Raw genomic sequence first — 18,536 nt, 5'->3', positions numbered from 1 at the left:
ATAATTAGACCAACTAATATCTCAGATAGAAGCCCCCAGTGGCGGAATGGGTTAAACCCTTTTGCCGGCAGGACTGCTGACCGATCGGTCGGGGGTTTGAATTTGGGGTGACTGGGCGAACTCCCTCTGTCAGCTCCAGCTCCCCATGTGGGGACATGAGAGAAGCCTCCCACAAGGATGGCAAAACATCAAACATCCGGGCATCCCCTGGGTAACGTTGTGCTTAGTTCATCACAAAATGCCATCTGTTGCTGCATCTTTATTATAATACTTTCAAAGAAATGTATCTTTATTTTACAATATTTTATTTGACCAGACTATTTTAGCTATACAGGCTGCAAGACTACAATTTATATCACACAAAATAAAAGCTCAGGAAAAAGATGCTCAGTATGACTAATATAATACATACGCTTTTAAAAGGCTGCTAAATTAAATAAGAAGGATTTTTTTTCCATTAGGGTTAAAAGACAGGAAAGGAAAGCTTGTTAAATCATCAGAATAAAACTACCTGCAAGAAATTAACGTTTTATATACAGGTCTTTTTTATAATGAGAGCATAATGAAGTTATATTTCAAAGGTATTATATAACATGCAGAAACAAGACAAAAAGAAGAGGAACAATTTCTAGTTATTTTTCAGAATTACCTGTCAGGGACATTTAAAGACATTTTTACAGGTGTTTGCATAGAACATTACATGTTTGATGCTGTTCTTGTCATTATACTTGGTTCAAGACATCTTAACTTTGAATATGTAGATATAATTACGATTACAACAAATCACTGTTTTGTTGGAACTGTGTAGTGAGTTACAAAGGTAATTACTTTTAAGAAGTAACTTTGCAGGATTTACTTTATTTTATGTATCTTGCTTTCCTCCCCACACAGGATCCACAGCAGCATGCGATCTAGGGGACAGAAAGCATATACTGTGCTTGGATCTGGAGATCCCTTCCCACCTCCAGCCCTGGCTATAGTCCCATTGCCCAGGCAGGTATAGTTTTGGAGATGGTTTTACAAAATTAAAACAGTAAGTTTTTTCCCCACAATTCATGAAACTGTTCATATGGGCTGGAAGTGATTTATGGTATGTACGTAGGCATCTTACAACTTTGTACCAGGTTCCCCTGAATGATGCTTGGGCCCAACTTGAAGTGCTATTTTCTCTGAGATGATCCCAGGATTATCTGCCAAAGTGGAGCAGGTGTTCCGCCGGGAGACCTTGCACGAAGTGATGCTTGACTTCTTCCTGTGATAAAAATAGTTACCAATGTGGAAACGAAACTTGTCATGGAGGGAAGCGTAGATGAACGGATTGAAGCACGCCGAACTCATTGCAACAAGATGGCAGGACACTTGGATGACATTCACATATCTCTTGTCAAGGATGGCAAATTCCTCATCAATATCTCGTATCAGGTTAACCACCTGAAGGGGGAGCCAGCAAAAAGCAAAGCACATGACAGCGATAACTAGGATCCGAAAGGTCTTCCGCTTTTTTTTAGCCCACTTTTCCTGGCTGTGGCATGCAGCTCCCGGGACTTTTCTCTTCTGGAGATGATAAGAAATGGCACAGTAGGAAATGGACACAGACAACAGTGGGAGCATGTAGGATAACAGGAGCATCAGGCAAGAATACAGGCGCCTCTCCATCTTGTGGTGTTTCCAGAACTCTTCGCAAATGATCATGTCATGACCAATGCTATTTAGATCCAGGTAATGGGTGTGCATGGAGGTGGGTATGGAGACCATGATGGAGAGTAACCAAATGAGAGCCACTATGTAGACACAGGACCTGCACCGGATCCTTTTGCGGATAGGGTAAGCAACAACAACATATCGATCCACAGCAATCGCTGTGAGGGACAGGACAGACACAAACACAGTTGCCACTTGCATGAGGGTGACAAAGTAACACATGAACATCCCAAAGAGCCACCCACGCATTTCAAACGCATAAGAAGCAGTCAGGGGGACACAGAAAATGCACATGATTAAGTCAGCTGCTGCCAAGTTCCCGATGAGGAAATTTGTGGTGCTGTGCAACTTTTTGGTGAAACCAATCAGAACAATAAGGAGAACATTGCCCGTGCAGGCCACGAGTACTAGAAGGGCATAGAGAGGGATGAAGAGAGGCTTCAGTTCGAAGAGGAGATCCAGGCCTGTGAAAGTGGAAGCCGAACTATTTGCACAGGAATCATTTGGTAGCTGGCCGTGAGTTGCCATCTTGAATTTTGCCTGTGATGGTGCTTATGTCAGCTTTGTTCTTCTGTTTCCTTTTTTGGTAAGCAGAAAAAGGAGAGAGGAATTTGATTAGACACCAGAGAAATAAATTGCTGGAAAAGAGAGGCACTACATTCAGTTCCATCTGGATGAGGATATGCAGGGGTTTTTGGTTCTACATATTCACATCACTGGGAGCCTATTTGCACTACACATTGATAGCCTTATGATCCTGCTTTAAAGGCCAAAGCAACCTCCTATGGAATCTTAAGGTTTATACTTCAATGAGACCCTAAAGCTCTCTGGCTCAGAATTCTAGTGCAGCTCCTAGGATTCCATAAGAGGTTTCATGGCAGGTAAAGTGCTATAGTACTATAACAATGTAGCATAACTATGTACTATAACAATTCCATCAGCGTTGTCTCTGAAAAATCCTGCAAATCTCTTGGGAAGAAAGGCAGACAAATGTCAGCATGCTGGAAGAAGCAAAAACCACTAGCACTGAAGTGATACTCCTATGCCATCATAGGAGTGGCCACGTTGGACTGGCCACGTTGTCCAAATGCCCGATCACTGTCTCCCAAAGCAGTTACTATACTCTCAACTCAAGAATGGAAAATGAAATGTTGGTGGACAGGAAAAGAGATTTAAAGATGGGCTCAAAGCTAACCTTAAAACTGTGGCATAGACACCGAGAACTGGGAAGCCCTGGCATTGAGTGCTCTAACTGGAGGTCAGTTGTGACCAGTAGTGCTGTGGAATTCGAAAAGGCATGAATGGAGGGTGAAAAGGAGAAATGTGTCAAGAGGAAGGTGTGTCAAGCCGGGGCCAGGACCACTTTCCACCTGGAAACCGATGTCCCCACTGTGGAAGAACATGTGGGTCAAGAATAGGGCTCTACAGTCTCCTACGTATCCAGGACACTGCACCTGGAGGACTATCATACTTGGACAATGAGCGATCGCCTAAGTAAGTAAGTAATGTGGAAGGTTCCAGGTGGTGGATAGAAAGGCTGTCAAAGTGTAGGTCCAACCAAAGACCCTTTGCTGCCTGAACTGGAGCTGCAAAATGTGCCCCTTCTTTAGTCAATATGCACAATACCCAAGACCAATCACATCCTTTTGGCACCAGAGGCAGCAATTCCTTTTCTCTTTCCTGTAGTAAAATCCAAAAAGAGCAAACAAAGGGCTCCTCCAAATGTTGCAAATGTGTGGCATTTGTTCCTGTAGTTCTTAGATAGATAGATAGATAGATAGATAGATAGATAGATAGATAGATAGATAGATAGATAGATAGAGCCAATGTTTCTGCTGTCTCCCAATTCCCCACATTAGCTACATTATTTTATTCTCATCCTTACATGGGTTGCTTTTCAATTCTGAGACTTACTAGAACAAAAGGGAATACTCTCATCTTCTCCCCTTAAAAAAGAGTTTTAGTATTATGGTTCATTAATGCTTCAGTGAAATGACACTTTTGCAGCATAATGCTAAAAAAAATTAAAAGGAAGAAAGGAAGAGAAAAAATTTCCCATGTTACATTATTATTATTTTTTTGAAAGAGTGGTAATGCAAATCTAAGTAATTTCTGCAAACAGACCCTACTCCAATAGAGGGGAATCTATGGATACGGAAGAGTGAACAACCAGGAAAACTAGACAAAACTCAAAGTGTGTTGCAAGAACTCATGCTTCTTTAGACTAACTGGGACCAGTGTTAAATCACAACAATTTTCTAGCTCTTTATTTAATGACAGACGTGTCCTGGGGGGTAAAATGTGGCAGGAGAATACTAAGTCTGTTCTTTGAGCTCTTGATATTTGTATTGCTCTTTGAATTCCTTCTCCTTACATTGTCTTCAGAGTCCCTTATCAGAATGTATTCCATTATGGCTCTTCTGATTTTCCTTCCAAGTGTCTCCATTATCTCCTTTTCTGTTAGTTTGTTTAGCCCATTGTGGATCTTTTTAATAATAAACATATTTATCTTTCCAGAATTTTCCAGCCATCATCACCATTCTGGTTACCTTTGTCTAAAAAGGAACTTCTCTAAGCCATAGGCATATGATGTCACCTCCTGCCCCTTCCTTAAAACTCACCTGTTCCATGAAGTCTTTCCTTTCACTCATTTGTTTTTGTTTAAGTCTGTGCCTATGTATCTCAGCCTGTGCAAACATAAATGGCAACAGACATTACTCATTCTAAGAGTCTATTTGAAAGTATTAATCAGAACTGATCAGTACCTTGTATTTAAAAAGGCTGCTTTCCCCAGAATGCCACCTTCCAAAATGCATTAATGTGAATAGCTGCTTTATTGTGTTATACCACTCTACTGCAGAAAGACTGCAGCATACAAAACAAACACATACATATCAATTTCATCTGAGTAGAAAACTGCAACATGTAAAACAAACACATACACATCATTTTCATCAATTTCTCAAGTCGCACCTGACATGAAAAAAATTCTGAGTAACATCTTAGTAAATCACTTTTGCTGAAATCTGCCACACAGTTATATGTACAAGTCTAACTTCACAGAACAGTAGAATTTTAGTGTTGTGAATTGACTTATTATTATTATTATTATTATTATTATTATTATTATTATTATTATTATTATTATGAGGCCCTGATGGCACAACAGATTAAACCACTGAGCAGCTGAGCTGCTGAACTTGCTGACCAAAAGGTCAGCGGTTCAAATCCAGGGAGCGGGTGAGCCCCAACTTCTGCCAACCTAGCAGTTCGAAAAAATGCAAATGTGAGTAGATCAATACGTACTACTCTGGTGGGAAGGTAATGGTGCTCTGTGCAGTCATGCCAGCCACATGACCTTCGAGGTGTCTACGGACAACGCTGGCTCTTCGGCCTAGAAATGGAGATGAGCACCAACCCCCAGAGTCGGACATGACTAGACTTAATGTCAGGGGATCTTTACCTGTTGTTGTTGTTGTTGTTGTTGTTGTTGTCGTCATCCTGCTTTTATCTCTGTGATTGAGATGCTCACAACAATTAAAAAGCAATACAATTTAAAACCAGTCTAGTCCAGTGCTAGTTGAAGCATCACAAGTACCATCTCTCGAGGATGCTTTGATGGTTTGGACTGGATGACTTTTGTGTACTCTTCCAACTCTGTGATTCTACATTGGTGATCCATGGACTGATGCACGTCCGTGAGCCACCACTTTGCATTGGGTTTCCAGGAAATAACCAGTTATAGTGAACAAGCATAAATATGGTGCCAATCTCTGGTCCATCAATGATAAAAAAAACTCTGTTGGCCCCCAAATCAGAGAACTCAAGAATCACTGGTCTGCTTCAATGTGCTGCTCACTGCATGAGTCATACAGCTGCCACATCCCTTCCAGGGCCATTCAGCCTCTCTTAGGTAACTCCAGCAAAGCAGCATTCTTGATACACACACCAACGCTTGGAAAGGTGTATTTTTTTTTTTTACTACAACTCCCCAAATCTCTAGCAGTCTTTCTGGCTGGGGAATTCTGTCAGACTTCAGCTGTGCTTTTAGCCTGGATCCCTAGATTCTTTTTCACATGCACAGGATGTCACCCATCCTATAGTGGTGCATTAGGATTTTCTTGCCTAAATGTAATACCTTATATTTGTCCCTGTGGAAATTCATTTTGATAGTTTTTGCCCAAGTTCTGCAATCTATAACAGCTGTTCTCACTTTGATGTCATCTATAACTTTGCTAAGCATGCCTTTTATTCCATCATCTAAGTCAGTAGTTCTCAACCTGTGCGCCCCAGGTGTTTTGGTCTACAAGTTCCAGAAATCCCAGCCAGTTTACCAATTGTTAGGATTTCTGGGAGTTGAAGGCCAAAACATTTGGGGACCCACAGGTTGAGAACCACTGGTCTAAGTTATTTGTCATTTGCAAAGACGTTGAACAACTGGGCCAAGGATGGAACCTCAGAGCACTGCACTATTTTCTTCTCTCCAAGATGAAGAGGAACCATTGATGAGCACTATTTGGGTTCAGATTGTCAACCAGTTACAAATCCATCTGCCATTAGTATTGGCTCCCAACCTTTGGTCCTCCAGGTGTTTTAGACTTCAGCTCCCACAGTTCCTAACAGCAACTGGAGCCCCATCTACACTACCATATAATCCAGTTTCAGAATGTAGTTTAACTGCATTGCACTGGATTATATGAGTATTGTGCATTCTGAAACTGCTATATCATGCATTCTGAAACTTCTTCATATGGCAGTGTAGATAGGGCCTTAATGAAAACAAGCTGCATAGAACACAAGATACACTGGTAGTCCACTGTAACCAAAGATATAAGCTGGGGATAGGGGAGACCATGGGCTGCAAGTAATAAATAAATAATCCAGATTTTGCAATTGCTTGTTTCTCATTTTACGGGAATGACACAGAAATGGTTTATGATAATCCCTGGTTCAAATTTAAATTCTGATTAATAACCAGGCTTAAAAATCAAAAAGCACCTACCGCCCAGATTCTCCTGTTTAGACACATTCTCTTCCTGTCCAAGACCTCTTTACGTGGATCATTCTATTATCTGATACTTGGTATTATTTTTCAAAGTAAGTGGTTTGTGTTCAAAGAGATTTTCTTCTGCTTGGTTTTTATTTTCCTCCTGGAAAGGAAGTTATTATTTCACACACTACTTAGCATTTCTCATTTATATGAAAGACTGAGTTATATATCTTTCATTCCGATGGGACTGCGGGAAATGTGTAGTTGTCATTTCTAGCATAAAATATGAAACACCTTTAAGGCAAGCTATTCAAACTGGGGACAATACTGCACTCTGTTGCTGGATTTGAGAGGAAACTTGTTATACATATACAAACTCGATTTTGGGAAAGATTAGTGTTAAGTTCAGGGAATGTTTTCATATGGAGAAACCAGAATGGCTTCATCCTCTTTGTCTAAAAGATGTTCACTAGTGCACAGTATTTCAAGAAAAATCCTTTATGATTCAGGGGGTTGGACTAGATGGCCCCTGTGGTCTCTTCCAACTCTATTATTCCATGATGACTGGCATCAGAATTGAACAGCACTGGGCAGTTATTTGGAAATGAAAGGGCCAGACACGATCAGACATCCATATTTCTATTTGATTCTTCTCCAGTAAAGAGCCGAATGGTTCTTTCAACACTACACAGCTGTAGCATTATGATTCCACTTTATCTACCATGGCAATATCCTATGGAATCCTGATAGTCCTTGTTTGGTGAGTCACTAGAGAAGTTATCTGACTGAAAATTCCCAATACCGCTACCTAAATTCCAGAAACCTGGATTACATAGGATGTATCCAGGGTAACGGCGCTTCATGCAGTCATGCCGGCCACAGTATAAAACCCAGTCAGTTTTAACTATGAATTCTAAGCTCATGTCTTGTGTTCACTATATTTTAATTTTTATTCTGTGTTTTTTAATATATGTATTTCATGGAAATATGTGCATTTTATATAATGTTTATGATTGTGTTTTAGCCATATTGTAACCCACCTCAAGTCACGAGGAAAGGTGGATAAGAACTATTATTATTGTTGTTATGAAAGATATTTCCTCAGAGAACATAACCACATGTGAAACAGGACAGCGTTCCTACTCATTCAATAGTTATGTAGATGGAATTTCAAGAAGGCATCCAGGAGAACTGCCTTCTTCCAATAAGCAGTTTTTATCTGAGATTTTTCAGCATTTGGTATGCTCAGGATTAAACTCTAGTACTTTATGGGATTCTAGTTGTTTTACAATGTGTTTTGGTGATTTGAGCGTTGTGCAATGAGTCTGGAGACCAGGCTTTTAATCCTTGTTTGGCCACAGAACTCAGAACCTAGCAGTTTGAAAACATGCAAATGTGAGTAGATCAATAGGTACCACTCTGTCGGGAAGGTAACAGTGCTCCATGCAGTCATGCCGGCCACATGGCCTTGGAGGTGTCTACTGACAACACCGGCTCTTTGGCATAGAAATGGAGATGAGCAATAGCCCCCAGAGTCAGACACGACTAGACTTACTGTCGGGAAAACCTTTACCTTTACCTCGGCTACAGAAACCCACTTGATGATCTTGGGCAAGTCACATTTTATCAACCCCAGAGGAAGCCCCCCTGTAAACAAATCTTCCAAGAAAACCCCATGATAGGTTTTGCTCTCAAATCACAACATATCTATTGAGGGATATCAAAAACAGCATGAATGCATACACCTACAACAAGTATTCTGCTAAGTTTGGAAAGTAGCATAATACTTGAAACAAAGGCCCTTGGATATTTCATATTTCACCACGAGGGGGAGCAAAGCACCTGCTAAAAGGCGATAGTAGTTGATCCTTTTTATAAGGAACAGGAACTGAAGTGAAATGAGACAACTCTCCATATACTGTTCTTCACAAATTGATTCTCCTGAGAAAAAGTGCTGCAACCAGACATACAACAACAATCCAGTAATTCTCAACCCAATCTAAAGCTTCCCCATGTATACCAATACAGTCAGCCTGACATATCTAGAGATTTTGTATTCACTGATTCAATCATTTATGGCTTGAAAATATTCTACCCCAAAAATTCCAAGAATCAAGCCTTGATTTTGCCATTTTATATAAGGGACACCATTTTCCTACACCACTGTATTTAATGGACTTGAGTGGCCATGGATTTTGCTATCCACAAGGGGTCTTGGATCATGGCAAATGCAGGGAAAGAGAACTTGAAGCTATTGCTCTTTCACCACAGTGCGCGTTTCCTTGCTCCATCAAGGACCTCTTTACATTACCTTAATTCCCCGACCTACAACACTTCCTTGATGCAGCCGGCATAGAGCCTGCTGAATCTCATCCCGCAACATACATGGGCCAGTGGTGCGGGCGATGTGGGGTGCCAGATGACAGATTCAACCCGCTGCCCCGTTGTTTGCCCTGTGGATTTACGAGGTCCCTCATTGTCTCTCGTTTCAAGGAACTTAATGTGATGAAATCCTTACATTATTCTGTTTAACAGTAAATCTGACCATAGTATTTGAAGAACTATAGGAATATACAACCCCATCCTCTGGAGAGTTACTCTGAGGAAATTTCCACTGATATTAATGTATTGGTGAGAAGTGTGCATCCTTCCAGAAGTAGTTGAATTTCAACTTCTATCACCAATGGCTGTGCTAGTTAGAGCTGATAGAGTTGCCAGTCAACAATATGTTAAAAATACATAATTTCTGGCCTTAATTAAGGGGATTAAAGTAGATCAATTGAACCAATGTTTTAAACAAGCATTGATTCACCGTTAATATTTGAATTTACTAGGTTGGCTCTATATGGGACTGCAAATAGGATTCAGGATTGACTCTTTCTTAAGTGCCTGTCCAATGTTAGCCACAAAGTGCATCCAAATAGGTTTTATAGAATAATAGAGTTGGAAGAGACCACATGGGCCATCTAGGCCAACCCCTTGCCATGCAGAAAAAAATACAATCAAAGTACCCCTGACAGTTAGCCATCCAGCCTCTGTTTAAAAGCTTCCAAGAAAGGAGATTCCACCAGACGTTGAGACACAGAGTTCCACTGGTGAACAGCTCTCACTGTCAGGAAGTTCTTTCTAATGTTCTGGTGGAATCTCCTTCTCTGTAATTTGAACCAATCGCATTGAGTCTTAAGACTTCATCCCTGTGAGGGTGTGGAAAACCTATCGCTCCACACCCATCACCCACCGTACTGTGACCCCCATCCCATGGCAGGAAGCATCATTGCCCTGCTTCTCTCATTGCTCCTAAGGCAACACAGGAAGCCTCCCATGTTGCCACTGCAGCAATATACACTACTTGCTTTCCTTTTTCAGCATGGAGCCTGGCCAGAAGTCCCTGTGTGTTGTATAATGGGCCCCATGTCGAGAGTGGCATACAACGGGCAAATGAGCCCACCTGATGAGGTCGCTAGTCTCCAAGTCAGCAGAAAATAAGCCTGCTCCCTCTTCCTTTTGACATCCTTTCACATATTTATACATAGTGTCTCCTTTCAACCTTCTCTTCTGCAGGCTAAACATACCCAGTTCTTTAAAGCACTCATCATAGGACATGGTCTCCAGACCTAAGATCATTTCAGTTGCCCTCCTCTAGACACCTTCCAGCCTATAGTAAACAAGCAATCCTGACTGTCACACAGAGCAGATCCAAGGTAATTTTCAAGTATAGGCAAACAGAAATTTTGGCGCCCCCCCCCCCCAAAAAAAACCCCAATCACTGCAAAATAAAAGCATTGGATAAGCGAAAATGTTGGATAATAAGGAGGGATTAAGGAAAAGCCTAAATAAAGAACAACACTCAGAGGAAATCCAGACAGGAAGCAATCAGGGACAGCTAACACCTCCCAAAAAAGATTCTCCCAGACAAGAGGAAACCAGGCCTTGAAGCCACAGGGCCATTAAATTCTAATCAAGGTGATTAATTACAACATCCACACTTGCCTCCCAACAGACAAGAGCTCTTTCTCCCGCCCTGGGCATTATTCCACAGACAAATAAACCTCACTTGCTTTGCTTCCAACAGACGGCAGCAGGCTCCAGAAGGCACAGAGTGGGCTCTGGAAGGCCTGCCCGGCCCACCAGAAGGGCCAACATGGGCTCCAGAGTGCCCGACGCAAGTTTCAGAAGGCCCAGTGTGAGCTCCGGAAGGCCCGCCCGGCCCACCGGAAGGGTTTCTGGAGCCTGCACTGGGCCTTCTGGAGCCCGCGTCGGCCCTTCCGGTGGGCCGGGTGGCCCGAAGAAGGCCCGCAAGGCCCAAAGAAGAAGGCGGGAGGTGGCACCATCCTCCCGGGGGCCTCACTACACCCCCGGAATGATTGCTCCACAAGCGACCGCTTAAATGGCCTAGCAGGTGGACCGCCTCTGCCGTCACATCTACTTGGGTTGACATTTGGAGGTGCAGATTCAGGAGCACTCCCAATCAGTGAACAGAGTTTTTCAGGAGAAGTGCAACCCCACCCAGAACTGGTTGCCACACCTCTATCCCCAGATCAGGACCCTTGATGGCAAGCACCTCTGTTTTGTCTGGATCCAGTTTCATTTGTTTTTCCTCCTTTATCGAAAGCCAATGAGAGGTCTAGAAGCACCAACAGAGACACATGCCAGTATTAAGATGGAGATAATCTACTAAGGTGACCATAGCAGCCTCAACTCTGTATTCTACTCTGAGGCCAGTTTGAAATGAGTCAAGAAAGTGTGTGTCATCCAAGACGGCCTGGAGTGGAGAGCAACTGAATTCTCAATCACCTTGCCCAAAAAAGGAAGGTTGGACACTGGTCTGTAATTATTAAGGTCCAGGGGATAGAGTTGGAAGAGATTGCATCTAGTCCAACCCTCTGCCCTGCAGGAAAAGCAAAGTGAAAACACCCCAACAGATGGCCATCCAGCCTCTGTTTAAAGGCCTCCAAAGAAGGAGCCCCCACCAAATTCCAAGGCAGGGGGCAATTAGAGAAGCATTATTTGTGTGTAAATCACAGAATTTGGGATGCATCAAAGGGAGTATAGGGTCTTGTCAAAGGCTTTCATGGACGGAATCCCTGGGTTGCTGTGAGTTTTCCAGGTTGTATGTCCATGTTACAGTAGCATTCTCACCTGATGTTTCACCCACAACTATGGCTGGCATTCTCAGAGATTGTGAGGTGTGTTGGAAACTAGTCAAGTGGGGTTTATATATCTGTGGAATGTCCAGGGTGGGAGAAAGAACTCTTGTCTGTTTGAGGCATGTGTGAATATTGCAACTGGCCACCTTGATTAGCACTGAATAACCTTGCAGCTTCAAAGCCTGGCTGCTTCCTGCCTGGGGGAATGCTATGTTCAGCAAAAGACAAGAGGAATCCTCTCACCTCTGCAGGAGTCTGCCATATGCCATGCAGCTGTGGACGAGTCTACATAGGGACCACCAAGCACAGCATTACCCAAACACAAATCAAGGAACGTGAATGGCACTGCAGACCAACTCAGAAGTCATTCATAGCAGAGTATTTGAAGAACCAACCTGGGCACAGCACATTCTTTGAGAACACAGAAATACTGGACCACTCTAACAACCACTGTGTCAGACTACACAGAGAAGCCACTGAAATCCATTAGCATGTGGATAATTTCAACAGAAAGGAGGAAACCATGAAAATGAACAATATTTGGCTACCAGTATTTAAAAAAAACCCTAAAATCAGGACAGTAAATAATGAACAATATTAAAAAAAAAACCAAGAGAATTCCAAACATGAATCAATCAGGACCAGCTAACACCTCCCAACAAGGGATTTCCACAAGCAGGAAGCAACCAGGCTTTGAAGTTGCAAGACTATTCTATGCTAATTAAGGTGGCCAATTGCAACATTCACACTTGCCTCCAACAGACAAGAGTTCTTTCTCCCAACCTGGGCATTCCATAGATATATAAACCCCATTTGACTAGTTTCCAACAGACCTCACAACCTCTGAGGATGCCTGCCATAGATGTGGGCAGAACATCAGGAGAGAATGCTTCTGGAACATGGCTGTACATCCTGGAAAACTCACAGCACCCAGTATAGTGTCTGTTTGAAGGTGTCGTGAGTCTCCAGGAGCAGAAAAATATTTTAACAATTTGTCCCACTAATAAATGCCTCTCTAATTGCTCTACAGGGTCCACTAGAAAGCGTGGTGTGCATTTCCACCAGATTTTGCATCCCCCCCCCCCCCCCGTCAATTTAGCCTTTTATGAAACCAAAAACATGTCTCCATATCCCCAAAGGTATTTACGGGGTTTTAAAGGGAGCAGGTGTGCTTTCCACAGTAGTCAAATGCTAATCCAAACATTGGGACATTTTTCCTGACATTAAGAGGTATTCAATAACATTCAGAGGTATTCAGAGACTGCCTCTGAGGATGGTGAAATCTCCTTATTTGGAGATTTTTGAAACAGAGGTTGGCTGATCATCTCTTATTGTGAGGGCTTCATTTGTGTATTCCTGCATGGTGGGGTTGGACTAGATGATCATTGGAGTCCCTTCCGACTCTGATACTATGATCAGAGTTGTGGAAAAACATTGGAGCTTCACCTGAATCCCCTCCCTTGTGCCACAAGGTTCAAAAGATGGAAGAATTAGCAGCAAGATCTAATTGGAAATCCAGGGTTTGGGAAAGTTCCCCTCTAGACCATAACTGCCAGAATCCCCAGTGCAGGTGCTGGTTGGGAATTATGGTGCATTTACACTGTAGAATAAACGTGGTTTGACACCACTTTAACTGCCATGGCTCAATGCTATGGAATCAGGAGAGCTGGAGTTTTGCAAAGTCTTTAGCCTCCCCAGTCAAAGAATGCTGGTGCTTTACAAAACTACTGCTCTCAGGATTCTATAGCATTGAGCCAGGGTAGTTAAAGTGGTGTCGAACTGGATTTACCTCCACAGTGTAGATGCATCATTGGTTGTTGTGGGTCTTTTTCAATCCTTCACTTCCTCGCCCGTGCAGCCCAGACCCTGACTTACCCGCTTATGGAAATCCGTGAAGCCTGTCTCCAACCTGTTGAGTGGTTGTCTGGGGTTTTGCCCAAGTGGCCGCCCAGGTTTTCTTGCAGAGCCTCCAAGAGAAAGCAAAGACAAGAGCCAGAAACCCTGCCAAGCCCCCTTGCCTCCTTCCTCCAGGCACCCAAGTGGATCTTCCCCTCCTGAAAAGAAACACTCTTCCAAATCCCTTCGCTGCTCTAGTCCAAAGAAAATCGAAAGCCGAGAGTTGCTTTCAGGAAGGAAAAATATCTTCTGTAGTCTAAACGGGGTTACCTTCTGATCCCCTTTTCGGGGAGATTCCAAGAGCATCGACTGAAGAGAGGAAGAAACTCAAGCGGAGCTGTCCACCCTTGTGGTGCTGAAGAGGCGCGCCTGCTCGCCCTGCTTCCCGGAGTGGACTCGCCTCCTCGGTTTGAATCCCAATTAGACGGTCTCCTCCCACTTCACCTCGTCGCTTCAGATTTCCTCCTGCCTGTTTTGGGAAAGGAGAGAGAAAGACAGCCAACCTGGGTCCAAGAGCGGGAGCTTGGAGCTGAAAAACCCGCTATGGGCAGCTCTCCATTGTGCCACTTTCTCCAGCACTTGCAGCCAGACTGCAGATGTCCAGGTCATTCTCTGTGGACAACCTCCCTATCCTTCCCCATGGCATTTGAAAAACGAATTAAATCATCCAGACTTTAAATCCCACACAGTTTGATGTTGTTTTGGAGCTAGGTTTGTTTAGCATGGAGAATGAAAGGTCGAGAGGTAACATGAAAGGGTGTCACGTTGTTTTCTGTTGGGCTAGAGACCAGGACATGGAGCAATGAGTTCAAATTGCAGGAAATGATATTCCACCTAGACATTAGGAAGAACTGATAGTAAGAGCTGGGTTGCTGTGAGTTTTCCAGGCTGTATGGCCATGTTCCAGAAGCATTCTCTCCTCACATTTTGCCCACATCTATGGCAGGCATCCTCAGAGGTTGTGAGGTCTGTTGGAAACTAGGAAAGTGCGGTTTATATACCTTGGAATGTCTAGGGTGGGGAAAGAACTATTGTCTGTTGGAGGCAAGTATGAATGTTACAATTGATTGAATAGCCTTCCAGCTTCAAAGTTTGACTGATTCCTGCCTGGGGGAATCCTTGGTTGGGATGTGATTAGCTGGCCCTGATTATTTCTTGTCTGGATTTCACCTGTTTTTGAGTGTTGTTCTTTATTTACTGACCTGATTTTAGAGTTTTTTAATACTGGTAGCAAGATTTTGTCCATTTTCATGGTTTCCTCTATTCTGTTGAAATTGTCCACATGCTTGTGGATTTCAGTGACTTCTCTGTGTAGTCTGACATGGTAATTGTTAGAATGATCCAGATTTCTGTGTTCTCATATATGCTGTGTCCAGGTTGGTTCATCAAGGGCTCTGCTATGGCTGATTTCTCTGGTTGAAGTAGTCTGCAGTGCCTTCATGTTCCTTGATTCGTGTTTGGGCAATGCTGCATTTGGTGGTCCCTATGTAGACTTGTCCACAGCCACATGGTATACGCTAGACTCCTGCAGAGATGAGAGGATCCCTCTTGTCTTTTGCTGAATGTGGCATTTGCTGGATTTTCTTAGTGTGTCTGTAGATAGTTTGTAGCTTGTGTAGTAAGCGCTGTTTGGTAGATAAGTGTGCTGCTTCCTAGGAGTGTGGTGGAGGCTCCTTCTCTGGGTGTTTTTAAGCAGAGCCTGGATAACCATCTGTTTGGAGTGTTTTGATCATGTTTTCCTGTATGGCAGAAGGAAGTTGGATTCGATGGCGCTTGGAGTCTCTTCCAACTTTACCATTCTATGATAAAACAAAAAGATAATTGTTTTCCTTCCAAAGAAATATTGAATTGACCAAAAAATAGATAAAATAATACTAGAAAACAAGAGTAAGAGAATGGACTTCTGTCATTGTAGAAGAATATCTATTTTTCATCTTGCTGTCTGGATATGTCAAGGAAGGGAATAGACAGATCTGAATCATAGAGCTGGAAGAAACCACAGGGCCATCCAGTTCAACTCCCTGCCATGTAGGAAAGACCATACTGTTGGAATGTATTAGACACAAAACTGCCTTTCAACAGCAGTGTGTTTTTTTATTGTGTCAGAAGCTACTTGAGAACATACTGCTGTCTTTTCTGGTGTGAGAAAATTGGTCGTCTACCGAGACGTTGCTCAGAGGACACCTGGAAGTGTTGCTGGGAGGCTTCTCTCATGTCCTCGCAAGCTAGAGCTGACAGGAGGGAGCTCACTCCATCTCACGGATTCAAAGTAGCAACCTTCAGGTCAGCAACCCAATCTTCAGGTCAGCAGTTTAATTGGCACAAGGATTTAACCCATTGCGTCATCACAGCTCAATAGCAGTGTGTGTCCTCCAGCCATTATGTACACTTCAGGTTGTCTTGAGAACCACCTTCATTATTATGATGCTCCATACTTTATTATCATGTTTTAAGTCCCATTTCATCCCTACTAGTAAGATCAACTAATTTGGCAAGCATAGGAGGCAGATGTCACACCTCAGAATAGCTTCATCTTGCTGTAGACACCAAGCAGCACACAGATGATAGTCTTTTGTAGTTTATTAAGCAAAAGCAGCATATATATGTTGTAGCAAAGCAGGCAGAAATACAGTTCCAATAATAGTTGCAAAATAAAGTCCAGAAATCCAAATCCAAAACCCCATAGACAAAACAGTAGTCCATTCAACGAGTTACAAAGATCCAGGAACAAGAATATATCCAAGGCAAAGACAGCACGGAAACACAGACCAAGTTCTCTGTTGAAGAGATGATTTGTTTTGACAAAGAGCTGCCTCTCAGCAACCTGTTTTAAAAAGCAAATCATGAAAGCATTCTTTTTCCCTTCACTAGCCTCCTTCTTATTAGTTAATCTAAGGCTTTGACGGGGCATTCCTTTAAACTGTAAACAAGAAACTCGAGAAAGCAATGGGGCCTCACACTCGGCCTCGGCCTGGCATTCAAGGTCGGTGCCTTCGTTAACGTTATCTTGCACCTGAACCTGAGACACAGCATCCTCATTATTTCCCATGGGAATGCTTCCTTGGTTTTCATCAGTGACAAGCTGCATCTGGTTCTCTTCAACAACAGGCTCCATCTCTGAACCATACTGTGTCTGAATCCCATAATTCCCCACATAATCAGAATCATCCTGAAACCCATCTTGAATCCCAAAATCCTCATCACCATCATCCCCTTCGCTCTGAGGTTGTTGCTGAGTCACAACAGCAGAACCTTCTCAGTGTTAGCTCCGTGAATGTGGAATCCCCTTCCAAATAAATTATATTTGTCCCCTTTAAAATACATATCTTTCAGGATGACCTTCCTTGGGAATGCTTTATTTCAACTTCTTCTATATGCTTCTGATTTGTGTATAGAATTTTTTATGGAAGATCTTTATTCAAATATTTGTGTCACAGTAATTTATATTGTTTTGATATTTCTAATATATCTGTTTATCTTTTATTCTTTGGTGTATGCTACTTCAAGAAGAACAGGTTATAAATACGTCAAATAATAAATAAACAGCATATAAACAGAATGTGTTATTCACATCCTATAAGGCTGAATCTACACTATATCCCTATATCCAAGGATCTGACCCCAGATTATCTGCTTATCCCATATTATCTGGCAGTGTAGACTCATATAATCCAGTTCAAGGCAGATAATCTGAGATCGGATCCTAGGATCTAGGGCAGTGTAGATCCAGCCCCAGTCTTGTCTTCATCTAATTCTCAGGTCCAGACAAGAAATTACACAGAAGAGTCAGCAGCTAGCATTATGCTCAGTATTTACAATATCATAAGCCACACCCAAGACATGGTAAATATTACAATTCACATGTACAGCCATTGCAATATCCCCACCTAAACTCACCTTAAAAGTCAGGCAGTCACACTACCTGAAGGGCATCTGAGGTGTCAGACAGCAGAGCACCTCTAGCTCTCTCTTTCCAGCAAAGTGTGGTGTGACAAGCAGTAATAGGAAGCCCTGTGGTTCATGCAGTGGGTTACAGGTAGGGTGGTTCAGGAGACATGGGGAATTGATGCAGTTTGACTCCTCTTTGGTTGCCATGACTCAATGCTATGGAATCATGGAAGCTGCAGTTTTACAGAGTATTTAGACTTCTCTGTCAATGAGTGCTGGTGCCTTGCCAAACTATAAACTCCTAGGATCCCATAACATGGACTCAAGGCATTTAAAGTGATGTCAAATTTCACTAATTCTATAGTGTAGATTCTGTACAAATAATGCACCCATGGTCAGAGCTCCAGCTGCCAGTGCAGAATTTGGGAACTATCTTTGTGCCATAACCTTTACTGTAAACTTTTCCATAATGACTAGTGGACACACTTTCTGTCTCTATTGATTTCATGACAAATATTATTTGCCATTTTTCAACATCCCTTGTTCTGCTTACAAGGACAGGAAAGTAATTTTTTTGTATAAAAAGAAATTATTGATTCTAGCAAAAACAGTGACTGGTAGTGAATGGGATATTGAAATAACACACTCAACATTGAGGGCTTCATTTAAGAATCCTGCTATCTACCACACCACATATCTTATTTGTCCATTTGTTCATGACTTAGCTTAGGTAAAGATAAAGGTTTCCCCTGACATTAAGTCTAGACATGTCTGACTCTGGGGGTTGGTGCTCATCTCCATTTCTAAGCTGAAGAGTCGCCATTGTCTGTAGACACCTCCAAGGTCATGTGGCTGGTATGATTGCATGGAGTGACGTTACCTTCCCTCCGGAGTGGTACCTATTGATCTACTCA

At 42.6% G+C, this 18,536-nt stretch overlaps 1 protein-coding gene across 3 annotated transcripts; it reads right to left on the bottom strand.

Annotated features, from left to right (window-relative positions):
• Positions 1-244: 244 nt before the first annotated feature.
• LOC100557245 (prolactin-releasing peptide receptor) lies at positions 245-14,336 on the bottom strand. Of its 3 annotated transcripts, XM_062968179.1 has the most exons (3): positions 13,714-14,336; positions 6,704-6,851; positions 245-2,279 (listed from the first exon to the last, which is right to left on the bottom strand). In XM_062968179.1, exon 3 carries the CDS (start codon positions 2,227-2,229, stop codon positions 1,108-1,110), a length of 1,122 nt encoding a protein of 373 aa, XP_062824249.1. In that variant the 5' UTR covers positions 2,230-2,279; positions 6,704-6,851; positions 13,714-14,336; the 3' UTR covers positions 245-1,107. The 3 variants fall into 3 exon arrangements, with proteins under 3 accessions (XP_062824249.1, XP_008115035.1, XP_008115036.1); XM_008116828.3 differs by lacking the exon at positions 6,704-6,851 and having other exon boundaries at positions 13,714-14,335; XM_008116829.3 differs by lacking the exon at positions 6,704-6,851 and having other exon boundaries at positions 14,005-14,335.
• Positions 14,337-18,536: the final 4,200 nt, after the last annotated feature.

Source organism: Anolis carolinensis, chromosome 1 (genome assembly GCF_035594765.1).
Source record: "Anolis carolinensis isolate JA03-04 chromosome 1, rAnoCar3.1.pri, whole genome shotgun sequence".
Classification (NCBI taxonomy): Eukaryota; Metazoa; Chordata; class Lepidosauria; order Squamata; family Dactyloidae; genus Anolis; species Anolis carolinensis.
Note: the sequence above shows the minus strand (reverse complement) of the source record. Positions and strands in the feature narration are given on the sequence as shown.